This window comes from Hyla sarda, chromosome 3 (assembly GCF_029499605.1).
Source record: "Hyla sarda isolate aHylSar1 chromosome 3, aHylSar1.hap1, whole genome shotgun sequence".
Lineage (NCBI taxonomy): Eukaryota > Metazoa > Chordata > Amphibia > Anura > Hylidae > Hyla > Hyla sarda.
This window is the reverse complement of record NC_079191.1, coordinates 368,082,062-368,096,120: the sequence shown is the minus strand read 5'-3', so window position 1 is coordinate 368,096,120 and position 14,059 is coordinate 368,082,062. Positions and strand designations below refer to the sequence as shown.

Below are 14,059 nucleotides of genomic sequence, written 5' to 3'. Positions count from 1 at the left end.
ATCAAACCTATACAAGTAGGGTATCATTTTAATCGTATGGACCTACAGAATAAAGATAAGGTGTCATTTTTACCGAAAAATTTACTACGTAGAAACGGAAGCCCCCAAAATTTACAAAACAGCGTTTTTTTTTCCAATTTTGTCTCACATTGATTTTTTTTTCCGTTTCGCCGTAGATTTTTGGGCAAAATGACTGACGTCATTACAAAGTAGAATTGGTGGCGCAAAAAATAAGCCATCATATGGAGTTTTAGGTGCAAAATTGAAAGAGTTATGATTTTTTAAAGGTGAGGAGGAAAAAACGAAAATTCAAAAACGGAAAACCCCCGGGTCCTTAAGGGGTTAAACAGAGAGCATGCAGTTGAGCAAGCACAAAGCGAGGATAACTGCTATTCTTAGGTCTGAAAAAGAGCCTCATAATGTCAGCACAGACCCACATTCTGATACCTGAGAGATATCTATTTGTTGTTTGTGGAATTCAAGAGTAACCTTATAGGGAGCGATGTGTGGACGCTAGTGTAAAGTGACAGAATGTCCTTGGCTCACTCCATTGCTAGCCATTCCTTATGCTCCCTGTATCTCTTATATGGTGAATAGTAATCCTAATCCTACTGGTAACATAGTAAAGGAGGGACTATGGACCAATCCAAGGTTCTGTTAGATGTAACTGGAATATTCCCAATGTAAGCATTGATAAAAACACTAAAGGTCATCTGAAATGTGATTATCTGCCTCTACATCCTTTGTGTTTACAGGAGAAAAGCCAAAAATATTATTTATGTTTATTTTGTTAGAGGAACCAAACGTGAGAATGTAACAACCAGGCAACATAACACCGTGTAAAAACGAAGGCAAAATTCTCAACTGAACTCCTTCGTGACCACCCAGGCCTATCTTTATGGGGTAGCTAGTAGGAATAACGAAAAGCATTATATAAAAAATTAAGTTTAATAAAATCTAATAAAAAAAACTGTTACATATTTGGTAACACTAAATATAAAGTGACCAGAATAAAATAAAAATAAAAAATCATAAAAATAAAAAAAAAGTCAGAAGTGCCACGTTTTGGCAATCCACCTCCCAAAGATAGAAAAAAAAGCAATCAAAAAGTCATATATAGGTCAAAATGGTACCAATAAAAAGTAAAAGTCTTCTTTCATATCAACTGGCTCTAAAAAGTTAAACAGATTTGTAAATGACTTCTTTTTAAAAATATTAACCCTTTCAGTACTTATCAGCTGCTGTATGCTCCAGAGGAAGTTGAGTTGTTCTTTTCTGTCTGACCACAGTGCTCTCTGCTGACACCTTTGTCTGTGTCAGGAACTGTCCAGAGTAGGGACAAATCCCAATAGCAAATCTCTCCTGCTCCGGACAGTTCCTGACATGGACAGAGGTGTCAGCAGAGAGCACTGTGGTTAGACAGATAAGAGCTACACAACTTCCTCTGGAGCATACAGCAGCTGATAAGTACTGGAAGGATTAAGATTTTTTAATAGAAGTCATTTACAAATCTGTTTAACTTTCTGGCACCAGTTGATTTGAAAAAACATTGTTTTCCACTGGAGTACCCCTTTAAGGACATTGGACATAAATGTACGTCCTGGTCCTTTGGTACTTAATGCACCAGGACATACATTTTTATCCTAAGCAGCAATCTATGAAGCAAGGGTAGGAAGCACACCCGGGCTTGCCTGGAGTTGTAGTTTTGCAACATCCAATGATCCACAGTTTGAAGAGCACTGCTGTATGAGGTACTGTATATTGGGTTCTCATGGTGGAGTTACACTTTAAAGGGGTATTCCAGGAAAAAACTGGCTCCAAAAAGTGAAACAGATTTGTAAATTACTTCTATTAAATAATCTTAATCCTTTCAGTAATTATCAGCTGCTGAAGTTGTGTTTTTGTTTTCTGTCTGGCAACAGTGCTCTCTGCTGCTTGTCTCGGGAACTGCACAGAGCAGAAGAGGTTTGCTATGGGGATTTGCTTCTAAACTGCATGGTTCCCGAGACAGGTGTCATCAGAGAGCACTTAGACAGAAAAGAACAACTCAACTTCAGCAGCTCGTAAGTACTGGAAGGATTAAGATTTTTTAATAGAAGTAATTTACAAATCTGTTTAACTTTCTGGAGCCAGTTGAGATATGTATAAGTTTTTTCCTGGATAACCCCTTTAAAGTTTCCTTCCACCTCTGAATCACGCTCCACAACCTGAAGCACATGAAGGTAAAAATGAAACCCACACCTATTCATCCGGCTGAGCTCATATGGTAGGAATTGGCAACCTTCGGCACTGCAGATGTCTTGGACTACATCTCCTGTGATGCTTTAGCAGAATCATGGGAAATATAGTCAAAAACATGTGCAGTGCCGAAGGTTGCCTATGCTTATTATTTGGTGTAGTTATAACAAGCCAGATTGGAATATACCTAAATCTATAGCTGAGGCTCAGAGTATTAGGCGCCCCATACCTGCTTGTGTCTGCTGTTTGAGGTTAACATGTACGCTATAGGCTCATTCAGAAACCTAACATTGTCTCGAATGACCCTCGCATGGTACGGATGAGGCATGTTGTTTCGGTGCGGAGACCTGGGATGCGGTGGAGGATGTTCTGACTTCTTAAACAAAACAGGAGGGCTGAGCGCACTTTGATCCAAACTGACGTTGAATACATTTTCATCGAATATTCTGTAAGTATTTGGCCTGGTGACAAGAACAATGGGTTTATATCATTATTCCAAGAAGCAATAAAATTGGAGTTATAGATGCAGCATTGGTCACTAAAAATAAAATGGATTCATCTTAGAATTCACATTTTCCCTGTCATCTGCAAATGCATGGAATGCAGCACTGCTCATCCTGGACTTCCTTGTTCATGCAGTAAATGCAGAGCTGCCAGAACTACACTGACGCTAGATCACTTATATATGTGGAAACAGGGCTGGCTCTGCCTATAGGCAAAATAGGCAGCCGCGTAGAGTGCCCTCTTGCAACAAAGTTAGTCAGCATCCGAAGCACCCACCCATCCGAAGCAACGGCCCATCGGAAGCACCCACCCATCCGAAGCACCAACCCATCCAAATTAGCGGCTCATCCGAAGCACACACCCATCCGAAGCACCCGCCCATCCGAAGCAACGGCGCGATGTGACAGTATACAGCGCATGCTCACGGCGACTCGCGCATCGCAGTGTGTCTGCTCATAGCTGTGTGCGAGTAAACCACGCATGCACGCGGCGACTCGCACATCGCTTCAGTGTGTCTGCTCGTAGCGGGGCACTGCCGCTCCGAGCAGCCACATGTAAAGGCACCATACAGCGGTCCTTTAGTGGCGGATCCGCAGCGTAAAATAAGCTGTGGATCCGCTTGTGTGAACGTACCCTAAAGCAGTATAGCACTATGGCCCATTTACCATTGGCTCACCATGATATGGGTATTCTCAGGGAAATTTGGCTATGTCTGGGCTAACTTATACTCCAGTAAAAAGCTTTTAGCTCTAATTCACCTTTGGCGCAATGAGTTTATAAAACAACTCTGCATCTACACAGAGAGAACATCCAAATCTGGCCTTTCTCCAAGTTTATCCCATCATTTGGATTATGTTCACCTCACCCTCTTCATTTTCACAACTTTCAGAAGAGAAGGCCACTATGACCCTGAGACCAGTTAGCCCCCCTCCCCTCCCCCAAGGAATCCTGTACAGATTTGCTCCCCTCAAAAGAATGGGGAAAGTTGGCAACTTGTATTGTGCTTTTCTTTTCCTCTGGCCTCTAAGCACAAATTGTTACTTATACCATACTTGCCAACCTTTCATTGATTTTCTGGGGGGTCTTCTAAAAAGAAAAAAAAAAAACATTGGAAACCTATATGGACAGGAGTTACCATTCTACTAAACAGAAGAGACCCGCGGTGGTAAGGAAAGTGAGAGTGAAGTTCTTCTAGTGCAGTGTTTCCCAACCAGGGGCCCTCCAGCTGTGGTCAAACTACAACTCCCAGCATGCCTGGACAGCCAAAGGCTGTCCGGGCATGCTGGGAGTTGTAGTTTGGCCACAGCTGGAGGCACCCTGGTTGGGAAACACTGTTCTAGTGGATAGCAAAAACAAATGACATGTCAAGGTATGCGTTTTTTTCTATTAAAAGGCTCTGCTTACGGGGGGGGGGGGGGGTTTGGGGCTCTCTGGCTCTGCTTATGGGGAAACACTGGCAAATCAGTCCCTACATGATGCCTTCTCTGGCTTTGTTTATGGGGGCTCTCCGGCTCTGTTTGCACATGCATTTGTATATGTGATGCCTTTCTCTGGCCTTGTTCATAGTGAGCTCCATGGTTCTGTTTATGGGGTTTATACAGAGACTCTGGCTCTATATATTAGGGCACACAGCACTCAATCATGGGGGTCCTCTGGTCATCATTACAGGAGCACTGTATCTATTTATATCTGGGCACATATTCATCAATTATGGGGTCTAATGGCTGTCAATGTGATTGATGATGTCATCATTTATGGGGGCACTCCAGCTATAGTTATGAAGGCACTGTAACTTGGTATTTTGTGCACATAGTTATGGATTATGAGGTCCCTTTAGATATAGTTATTTTGGTACAGTATCTCTGTATATCGTACCACACAGTCATGGTATATGGAGTCCCTTTGGCTATAGTTTTGGGGGCAAGGCAGCTCTGTTTAGTGGGGCACTGGGCCATGAGTTATTGGGGCCCTCTAGCTATCATTATGGGGGGCATTGCGGGGATGTATATTGGGGCATATTGGGGCACACAGTCAGAGACTATAGGGAAACTGGGGACTTTGTAGTTCTGAATATCAGGGCACACAGTCATAGATTATGGGGTCCTATAGCTATCATTATGGGGCCCTGTGGTGATGTATATTGGGGCACACAGTCATAGATTATAGGGACACTGTAGCTCTGTATATCAGGGCACACAGTCATAGATTATGGGGTCCTATAGCTATCATTATGGGGCCCTGTGGTGATGTATATTGGGGCACACAGTCATAGATTATAGGGACACTGTAGCTCTGTATATCAGGGCACACAGTCATGGATTAAGGCCCGGTTCTCATGCTATGATTATGGGGGCACTCTGGTGATGTATATTGGGGCACACAGTCATAGATTATAGGGACACTGGAGCTCTGTATATCAGGGCACACAGTCATAGATTAAGGGATCCTCATGCTATCATTATGGGGGCACTGTGGTGATGTATATCGTAGCACACAGTCATGAATTATGGGGTCCTCATGCTATCCTTATGGGGCACTGTGGTGATGTATATTGGGGCACACAGTCATAGATTAAGGGGTTCTCATGCTATTATTATGGGGGCACTGTAGTGCTGTATATTGGGGCACACTGTCATAGATTATGGGGTCCTCATGCTATCATTATGGGGGCACTGTAGTGCTGTATATTGGGGCACACCGTCATAGATTATGGGGTCCTCATGCTATCATTATGGGGGCACTGTGGTGATGTATATCGGAGCACACAGTCATGAATTATGGGGTCCTCATGCTATTCTTATGGGGGCACTGTGGTGATGTATATTGGGGCACACAGTCATAGATTAAGGGGTTCTCATGCTATCATTATGGGGGCACTGTAGTGCTGTATATTGGGGCACACTGTCATAGATTATGGGGTCCTCATGCTATCATTATGGGGGCACTGTAGTGCTGTATATTGGGGCACACTGTCATAGATTATGGGGTCCTCATGCTATCATTATGGGGGCACTGTAGTGCTGTATATTGGGGCACACTGTCATAGATTATGGGGTCCTCCTGCTATCATTATGGGGGCACTGTAATGCTGTGTATTGGGGCACACCGTCATAGATTATGGGGTCCTCCTGCTATCATTATGGGGGCACTGTAGTGCTGTGTATAAGGGCACACCGTCATAGATTATGGGGGCTCTCATGTTATGGGGGCTGTCTGCTATTGGAGGACACAGCTGATGTTCTACCAACTATATCCAGTCTCCCTGAAAGCCTTTTCTGAAATCTATGCCCTAAACTCAGGCCCCTCATTTGCCCACTTGTGGCTCCCACCCATAGATTTCCCATTAGATGAGCTCTCCCTGACAATGGGAAGTCACTTTTATTTGTGAGGCTCCATAGTGCCCACCAGAGACTGCACACAGAGACATGGCCGGACTTACAGGGGCCGGTCTGACACTCTCTTCTTCCTTGCCATGAAGATCTCCATGGTCTGGTACATGGTGCCGCAGCTGCAGGCGGCCGGGGACTCCAGGGAAATCACAAGGCTCCACTGATACACAGTATCGCGTTCTCGTCGCCTGGCAACCACTCCGCGCGCATGCGCAAACTGGTTTCCTTGTGTCCGGGGACTTGCGGGGAATGAATAATGCTGCACACAGTGCCCTCATAAACTGTGCTGGAGCCAGTTCACTGCTCAGTACAGCTCAGTCAGGGCTCACAGGTAATGCTAGTAGTGATATAGATAGATATTATATAACAAAATGTATGTATGTACTATAGTGCCAATACATAGGCAGCCTTCAAGAGCAGTGGTCTACAAACTGTGCACCTCCAGCTATTGCAAAACTACAACTTCCAGCATGCTTCAGTGTCTACAGCCTATATCTCCAAACTGTGGACCTCCAGCTGTTGCAAAACTACAACTTCCAGCATGCTTCAGTGTCTACAGCCTATATCTCCAAACTGTGCACCTCCAGCTGTTGTAAAACTACAACTTCCAGCATGCTTCAGTGTCTACAGCCTATATCTCCAAACTGTGCACCTCCAGCTATTGAAAAACTACAGCTCCCAGCATGCCCAGACAGCTGCTGGGCGGAAAATCCACAAGCCCCATTGAAATCAGTAGGGACTGTGGCGGATTTTCTGCACCGTAAATTCCGCCGCGGAAAATCTGCTGCGGACAGCTGAGAAGAGCCCGCCCACTTTCAAATACACAGTGGAAAACCTGCTAAAGAATCAGCGCATGTGAACGTACCCTTAGGGTCTATTCACACGTGCAGATTTGATTCGCAGGATTTCTAGCTGTGTTCAGTTTACATTGAAATCTGCAGCAGAAAATCCTGCGCATCAAATCTGCGCAGAATACTGTACGTGTGAATAGACCATTAAAGGGTACTGCAGCCAAAATTAACTTATCCCCTATCCACAGGATAGAGGATAAGTAGCTGATTGCGGAGAGGTCTGACTGCTGGGGCCCCCTGCGATCTGAACAGGACCCCTCTCATTCAGGAGATCGCTGGGGGGCGCCCAGCGGTCGGATACGCGCCCCCCCCCCCCCCCACACACACACACACACACACAATCAGCCACTTATCCCCTATCCTGATCATGTGATTTCACCAAAACTGGAGACATTTTAAGATGGCTACATATATAAGGTAGCTTTCTGGGTAAGTATGGATGTGGCGGGTAATGTTTGTGATAAATGTGCATGTATTGCAAGTGGATGTGGCCTTGATTTTGGGGCAGATTTTGCCTAATGCATTGGAAAAGATGAACAGCACAGATTACAAAATCCACAGCATACTGTCCTTTCCATGTAGAATCCTCTGTAAGATGTTACAGACATGTAGTGCACCACAAATCCAAAGCAGATCTGTTACATCTGGACTAAGGCCCCTTGCACACTATGTAATATCCATTTGGAGAAATTCCAGGCAGACATTCCGAGCATAGCAGGTGCCGCCCTAATGAATTGGAAGTAGGACTCTTGCACATGCGTTGTCATCATTGACAACAATGTATTTGCAAGGGGGTTTTACTGACCGAATGAAATTTGCACTTTCATGGTGTACAGTATTTCAGCATTTTGCACAGTTCAGTAGAATCTCATTGAAGACAATGGGGGGCTGCTGCATCAGAATCTCCACCAGAATTCCTCTGAACAGAAATTTTACAGGGGTTATCTAGGAAAAAACTTAGATATCTATGTATATATATATATATAAATGGATGTAGGCAGCACACCAAAATAGGTGAAAAAATAAGTGCTTTTATTCCAAGGAAAATTGACAACGTTTCAGCGATCTCTCACCACCATTTTCAAGTGGTGAGAGATCGCTGAAACGTTGTCAATTTTGCTTGGAATAAAAGCACTTATTTTTTCACCTATTTTGGTGTGCTGCCTACATCCATTTATATTTAAAGAGGACCGGAGCACCGAGGTTCAAGGGCTTGCACCCAATCATCTGGATACAAGGAGGTGCTGCTTCATATGATAATTGTTATGTATATATATATATATATATATATATATATATATATAAATATATGTAAAGCAAAATGGACAGTGGCACACCAAGTGACAAAAAAGAAAGGTGATTTATAAAAAAAAAAACGTGTTAGGCAACGTTTCAGCTGGCTCACCCAGCCATTTTCAAGCCGGCTTGAAAATGGCTGGGTGAGCCAGCTGAAACTTTGCCTAACGCGTTTTTTTGAATAAGACACCTTTCTTTTATGTCACTTACGTCTATTAAAAAATCTTAATCCTTCCAGTACTTATGAGCTGCTGAAGCTGAGTTGTTCTTTTCTGTCTAAGTGCTCTCTGATGACACCTGTCTCGGGAACTGTCCAGAGTACAAGCAAATCCCCATAGCAAACCTCTTCTGCTCTGTGCAGTTCTCGAGACAGACAGAGATGTCAGCAGAAAGCACTGTTGTCAGACAGAAAAGAACAACTCAACTTCAGCAGCTGATAATTATTGGAAGGATTAAGATTTTTTAATAGAAGTATCCAGTTGATTTTTTAAGATCCAGTTGATATATAAAAATACATTTTTTCCTGGAATACCCTTTTAAAGTGTGCAAAGGGCCTTAGGGACCTTTTAAATGGCCCCAGAAAGTCCCAGTAACAAGCACCCATCTTGTTGATTGTCTCATAAGCCTTTACGTGGCTGTATTATTGTGCAGAATAGCCTAAATCAGTGGTCTCAAACTATGGCCCCACAGATGTTGCAAAACTTCAACTCCCAGCATGCATGCTGGAAGTTAAAGGGTAGCTACCACCATCCTATATATTTTTTTTTCTGTCCCTGCCTATTGCCCATCTATCCCTAACCCCCTCCCTGCTTTTTTTTTTTTTTTTTTTACTATATTAAAAAGGCCTTTTTGTCTGCCTGGTAGTGTGTTCACTACCAGGCAGACTTCCCCAGCAGGCAGATGTCACTGATGCCTGCTGGGGCCGGCACTTCCGCCCTTAGTTCATCTATAGAGGGTACCTCCAGCTGTTTCACCACTACAACTCCCAGCTTGCCCTGACATCTATTGGCTGTCAGGGCATGCTGGGAGTTGTAGTGGGGAAACAGCTAGAGGCACCCTGTGTTGAAAACAATAAGTTAGGGCCATGGGTGCAGCGCTGCACGGCGCTACCCTGTTCCCTCCGGCGCTAAACCCCGCTCTCCCCGCAACCCCCATGTTCAAACTCCGATCCCCGCAACCCCTGTGTTACAAACCCCGATCCCCGCAACCCCCGTATTACAAACCTCGATCCCCATACACGCAAACTGCAGAGTCCAGCAGCATCAGCGGCGTGCAGGGGCAGCATCAGCGGCATGGTGCAGGAGGAGTGGCCGGCGTCTGAGGCCAGGGAGCCAATGCGCTCGCTCCCTGCCTGCCTGATTGACAGGCTGGGAGAGAGCACAGGCTGAATGAATTGGGACTGATGCCCGGCCGCATCAGTCCGAATTCATGCGTGACATCACGCCAGCCTGCAGCCGGCCACTAGGAGGGAGACCCCTAGTGGCCGGTTTTCAAACGTTAATTTAAACATTTTAATAAAAATAAAAAAATAATGAAAATATATTAGAGATATGTTGTAGTACATATGTACTACAACATATCAAAAAAAAAAAGTTGATGACAGTGCTCATTTAAAGTTTTGCAGCATCTGGAGGGCCACAGTTTGAAGCCACTGGCCTAAATTAATTATTGCTGGATCGTTCATGTGGCCCATATGTGACCGCACATCCCATGTTTACACTTACGGCTGACAAGTGATAATTTTTGTGGTTGCATTAGGGTTATGATCAGACGACAAACATCGGATACACTTTCTCATTCGGAGGTGGATCGCCTTTTAAGGTGGATGCACACCACGTTTTTCCAATACAGGTCCCGTATCAGGTTTTTGATGAAAAACTGATTCCTCAAAACCTGACTAAACTGTATCAAAACGTGTGTATAAATTTTAACTTGTATACGGTTTGAAAAATGATGTCCGGTTGCATCCGTTTTGTAAGAAAAAAGTATACGTTTTTAACTTTTCACTCCATTTTGAATAAAGTTTCGCAAGTTTGATTGAAATTCCAAGAAAAAAACTGTGCAAAGTCAAAAACCGTATGGTGAAAACCGCATGGAACCGTATGCACATACAGTTCTGTATGGTTCCCACTGACTCCCATGTTTTAAAAAAAATGTATACGGTTTAATACAGTTTTTCACCTGGACCAAAAACTGTGGTAGACTACGGTTTTGGGTACGGGAAAAAAAACTGACAAAACCTTACAGGATGCAAAACGTACACAACCTGATTCATCTTTTGGCATACGGTTTTAAATGGAGAGTCAATGCATACAGTTTTCAATACGGTTCCATACGGTCTTCACATTGAAAATGTATACGGGAACTGTATTGCAAAAACGTGGTGTGAGTGCAGCCTTACACCGGCTATTTATGAATCAGTTTATGATTTTCTTCTGCACAGAACTTCAGTCCTGCTCCCAGACATACATACAAGGTTTCTGCAGATCCAAATAAACAGCCTACTCAATATATTACACTGCCCTTCTAAAAGATGGGTATGCTTTGCTGACACTTTGAAAACAAAGTGATGACTAGTGACTAATGTGCACTCATAACAATGACTGATAGAGTAGATGAATAGGGCTAAATGCGGCATTTGTCAGGGCTAATCCTCCGCCTGAATACTGGAGTGCTGATTGCCTAAATTCATTATGTGAGCTGTATCATCCAGCAGTTTGTAAGGTACATGTGAGACGGAATGTCTTTTTGCTGTAACTGTGTTAAATTTCTTGGATGTTTGACAGTTCTTTGATTAAATCACACTTCAGTTTGCTCCAGTCATCTACATTGTTGCTGCTTTGAATCACTGTGTGTTTTATTTTTTTAAGGGCTTGTCTGGTTTAAAAAAAACCCATTGAAAATACCATATTAGTGGGATCAGAGATAAAAGAGGTGGGTCCTCTGACCAGGACCCTCAGCCATTACTCCCTGTTCCAAATTATTATGCAAATGATATTTTTCTCATTTACCTAAATAATTGATGTAAACAACAGTCAGCATAATTCTCATGGTATCAACTTTCAAGAGTACAATTCAAATTTTATTGAACAAACCTCCTAATGATAAGGCGGCTTCCACACTATAAAAATACCTCCGTTATAAAAACCTGTTATAAAAACCCGTTTGAACCCGTTATTGTCCGTTATTAATAACGGTCGTTATTTTGTGAGGGGCGAATGAATGGAAGAAATAGTGCATGCACTATTTCTCCCTTTACTCCCTTTACAAAATAGCGGCCGTTATAAATAACGGGCGATAACGGGTTCAAACGGCTATTGGAAAAATCCCATAGACTATAATGGGATTTTTTAACGGCCAATTTCCAGGGTTTTTATAACGGAGGTATTTTTATAGTGTGAAAGCAGACTTACAGTATTGTTTTTAAACATTTAAAACATACAATGCACTGTTCCAAATTATTACGCACAGTATATTTCAGAACCCTTCATTGTGTTCTGAAATTTATCATTTGTCATTGAAATTTATCATTTGTTGTGTTTGCAGCATATTTCAATCAAACTTTTAACAACATTTTAACTTTTGAAACATTTTAACAGGTCACGTTACATTTTAACATAGGACCCCTTATTTGATAGTAGCTTCACAAGTCTTGCATCCGTTGAACTTGTGAGTTTTTGGACAGTTTTTGCTTGAATTTGTTTGCAAGATGTCAAAATATCCTCCCAGAGCTGCTGTTTGGATGTAAACTGCCTCCTACCCTCAGATATCTTTTGCTTGTGGATGCTCCAAAGGTTCTCAATAGGATTGAGGTCAGGGGAGGATGGAGGCCACGCCATGACTTTCTCTCCTTTTATCCCCATAGCAGCCATTGATGCAGAGGTATTTTTTGCAGCATGAGATGGTGCATTATCATGCATGAAGATGATTTTATTACGGAAAGCATAGTTCTTCCTTCTGTACCAGGAAAGAAAGTGGTCAGTCCGAAACTCCTCATACTTTGCAGAGGTCATCTTTACATCTTTGGGGACCCTAAAGGGGCCGACCAGCTCTCTTCTCAGGATTCCGGCCCAAAACATGAAACACAGAGCTGTCTGCTGACATCATGAGCACAGTGCTCTCTGCTGACATCTCTGTCCATTTTAGGAACTGCCAGAGTAAAAGGAAATCCCCATAGCAAACATATGCTGTTCTGGGCAGTTCCTAAAATGGACACAGATGTCAGCAGAGAAGTAATTTACAAATCTGTAGAGAGAAAAAGGTACCAAAAAGCCTCTAGACTAATACCATAAATGGTACATGATGATTGAATTACAGAAGAATAAAATAGGACTGTGCTTCACTTTATATGATGAAAAGATATTTAATATAAAATAATTACAAATGAGACATTAGTATAAAATAATATAAATCAAATCCAAAACATAAATTGATACCTTTTTGGATTTGATTTATATTATTTTATACTAATGTCTCATTTGTAATTATTTTATATTAAGTATCTTTTCATCATATAAAGTCCGATTTTATTCTTCTGTAATTCAATCATCATGTACCATTTATGGTATTAGTCTAGAGGCTTTTTGGTACCTTTTTCTCTCTACAAATTATTTACATTTCTACTTTTTTTGGTGTAAGTACATTCCATATAGCCTCGACTAATTTATTTTGTGAGCTGCACATACCCCAATTTCTTTATTTTTAATTTACAAATCTATTTAACTTTCTGGCACCAGTTGATAAAAAAAAAAAAAAAAAAAAAAGTTTCTCCAGAGTATCCCTTTAAATTGAAAAACAAAATATTTAATCTTTGTGACACTTAAATAGAATTTGCATAATAATTTGGAACAGGGTGTAGTAAGCACCAGAGCAGAGGCGTCATTAGGGGGGGCTATAGCCCCGGGTGTGGCACTAGTAGCCCCATGTCTTGGGCTGCCTCTGTCTTAAGGCAGCGGGGGCATTAGGGAAAAATTTATGCTACCACTGCTTTAAAGGGGAACTTCGGTGGAAACAAGTAGAAAACAAATGTTTTCCAACAGAGTTACCCTTTAACCCCTTAAGGACCCAGCCAATTTTCAGTGTAGGACCCGGCCATTTTTTGCACATCTGACCACTGTCACTTTAAGAATTAAAGGGTACCTCTCATCAAAAAAACTTTTGAAATATTATAGATTAATGTATGCAGAATAACTTTACAATTGCATGTTATTAAAAAATATGCTTCTTTCTATTTAATTTTCCACTTTGAAGAAATGACCACTAGGGGTCTCCCTAGCAGTCCTGTCAGCAAGCATTTCTGACTCATGCAGGAGTCCTAAATACTACGAGCTGCCAGTCTGCTTTGTTCACAAAGGAGAACACTCAGAGCTGCCAGCCTGCTTTGTTCACAGCCTGTTTGGCTGTGAACAAAGCAGGCTGGCAGCTCTGAGTGTTTAGGACTCCAGCATGAGTCAGAAATGCTTGCTGACAGGACTGATCGGGAAAAATACAATAGAAAGAAGCATATATTTCATTAACATGCTATTGGAAAGTTATTCAACATTCATTAATCTAAAATATATCAAAAGTTTATTTGATGAGAGGTACCCTTTAATAACTCTGGGATGCTTTTACCTTTCATTCTGATTCCGAGATAGTTTTTTAGTGACATATACTACTTTATGTTAGTGGTAACATTTTGTCGATACTTGCATCATTTCTTGGTGGAAAATTTTGAAATTTTATGAAAAAATTTAAAATTTTGAATTTTTTTTTTAACTTTGAAGCTCTCTGCTTATAAGG

At 42.1% G+C, this 14,059-nt stretch overlaps 1 protein-coding gene across 1 annotated transcript in view; it reads right to left on the bottom strand.

The window, feature by feature from the left end:
- Positions 1–6,337, bottom strand: part of C3H2orf73 (chromosome 3 C2orf73 homolog) — a 34,580-nt gene extending 28,243 nt beyond the window's left edge. The window contains exons 1-2 of the mRNA XM_056563384.1: positions 6,182–6,337; positions 2,468–2,699 (exon numbers count right to left, since the gene is read on the bottom strand). Of these exons, the coding sequence (XP_056419359.1) occupies positions 2,468–2,699; positions 6,182–6,240 (291 nt within the window). The 5' untranslated portion in view covers positions 6,241–6,337. The remainder of the gene's footprint in view (positions 1–2,467; positions 2,700–6,181) is intronic.
- Positions 6,338–14,059: the final 7,722 nt, after the last annotated feature.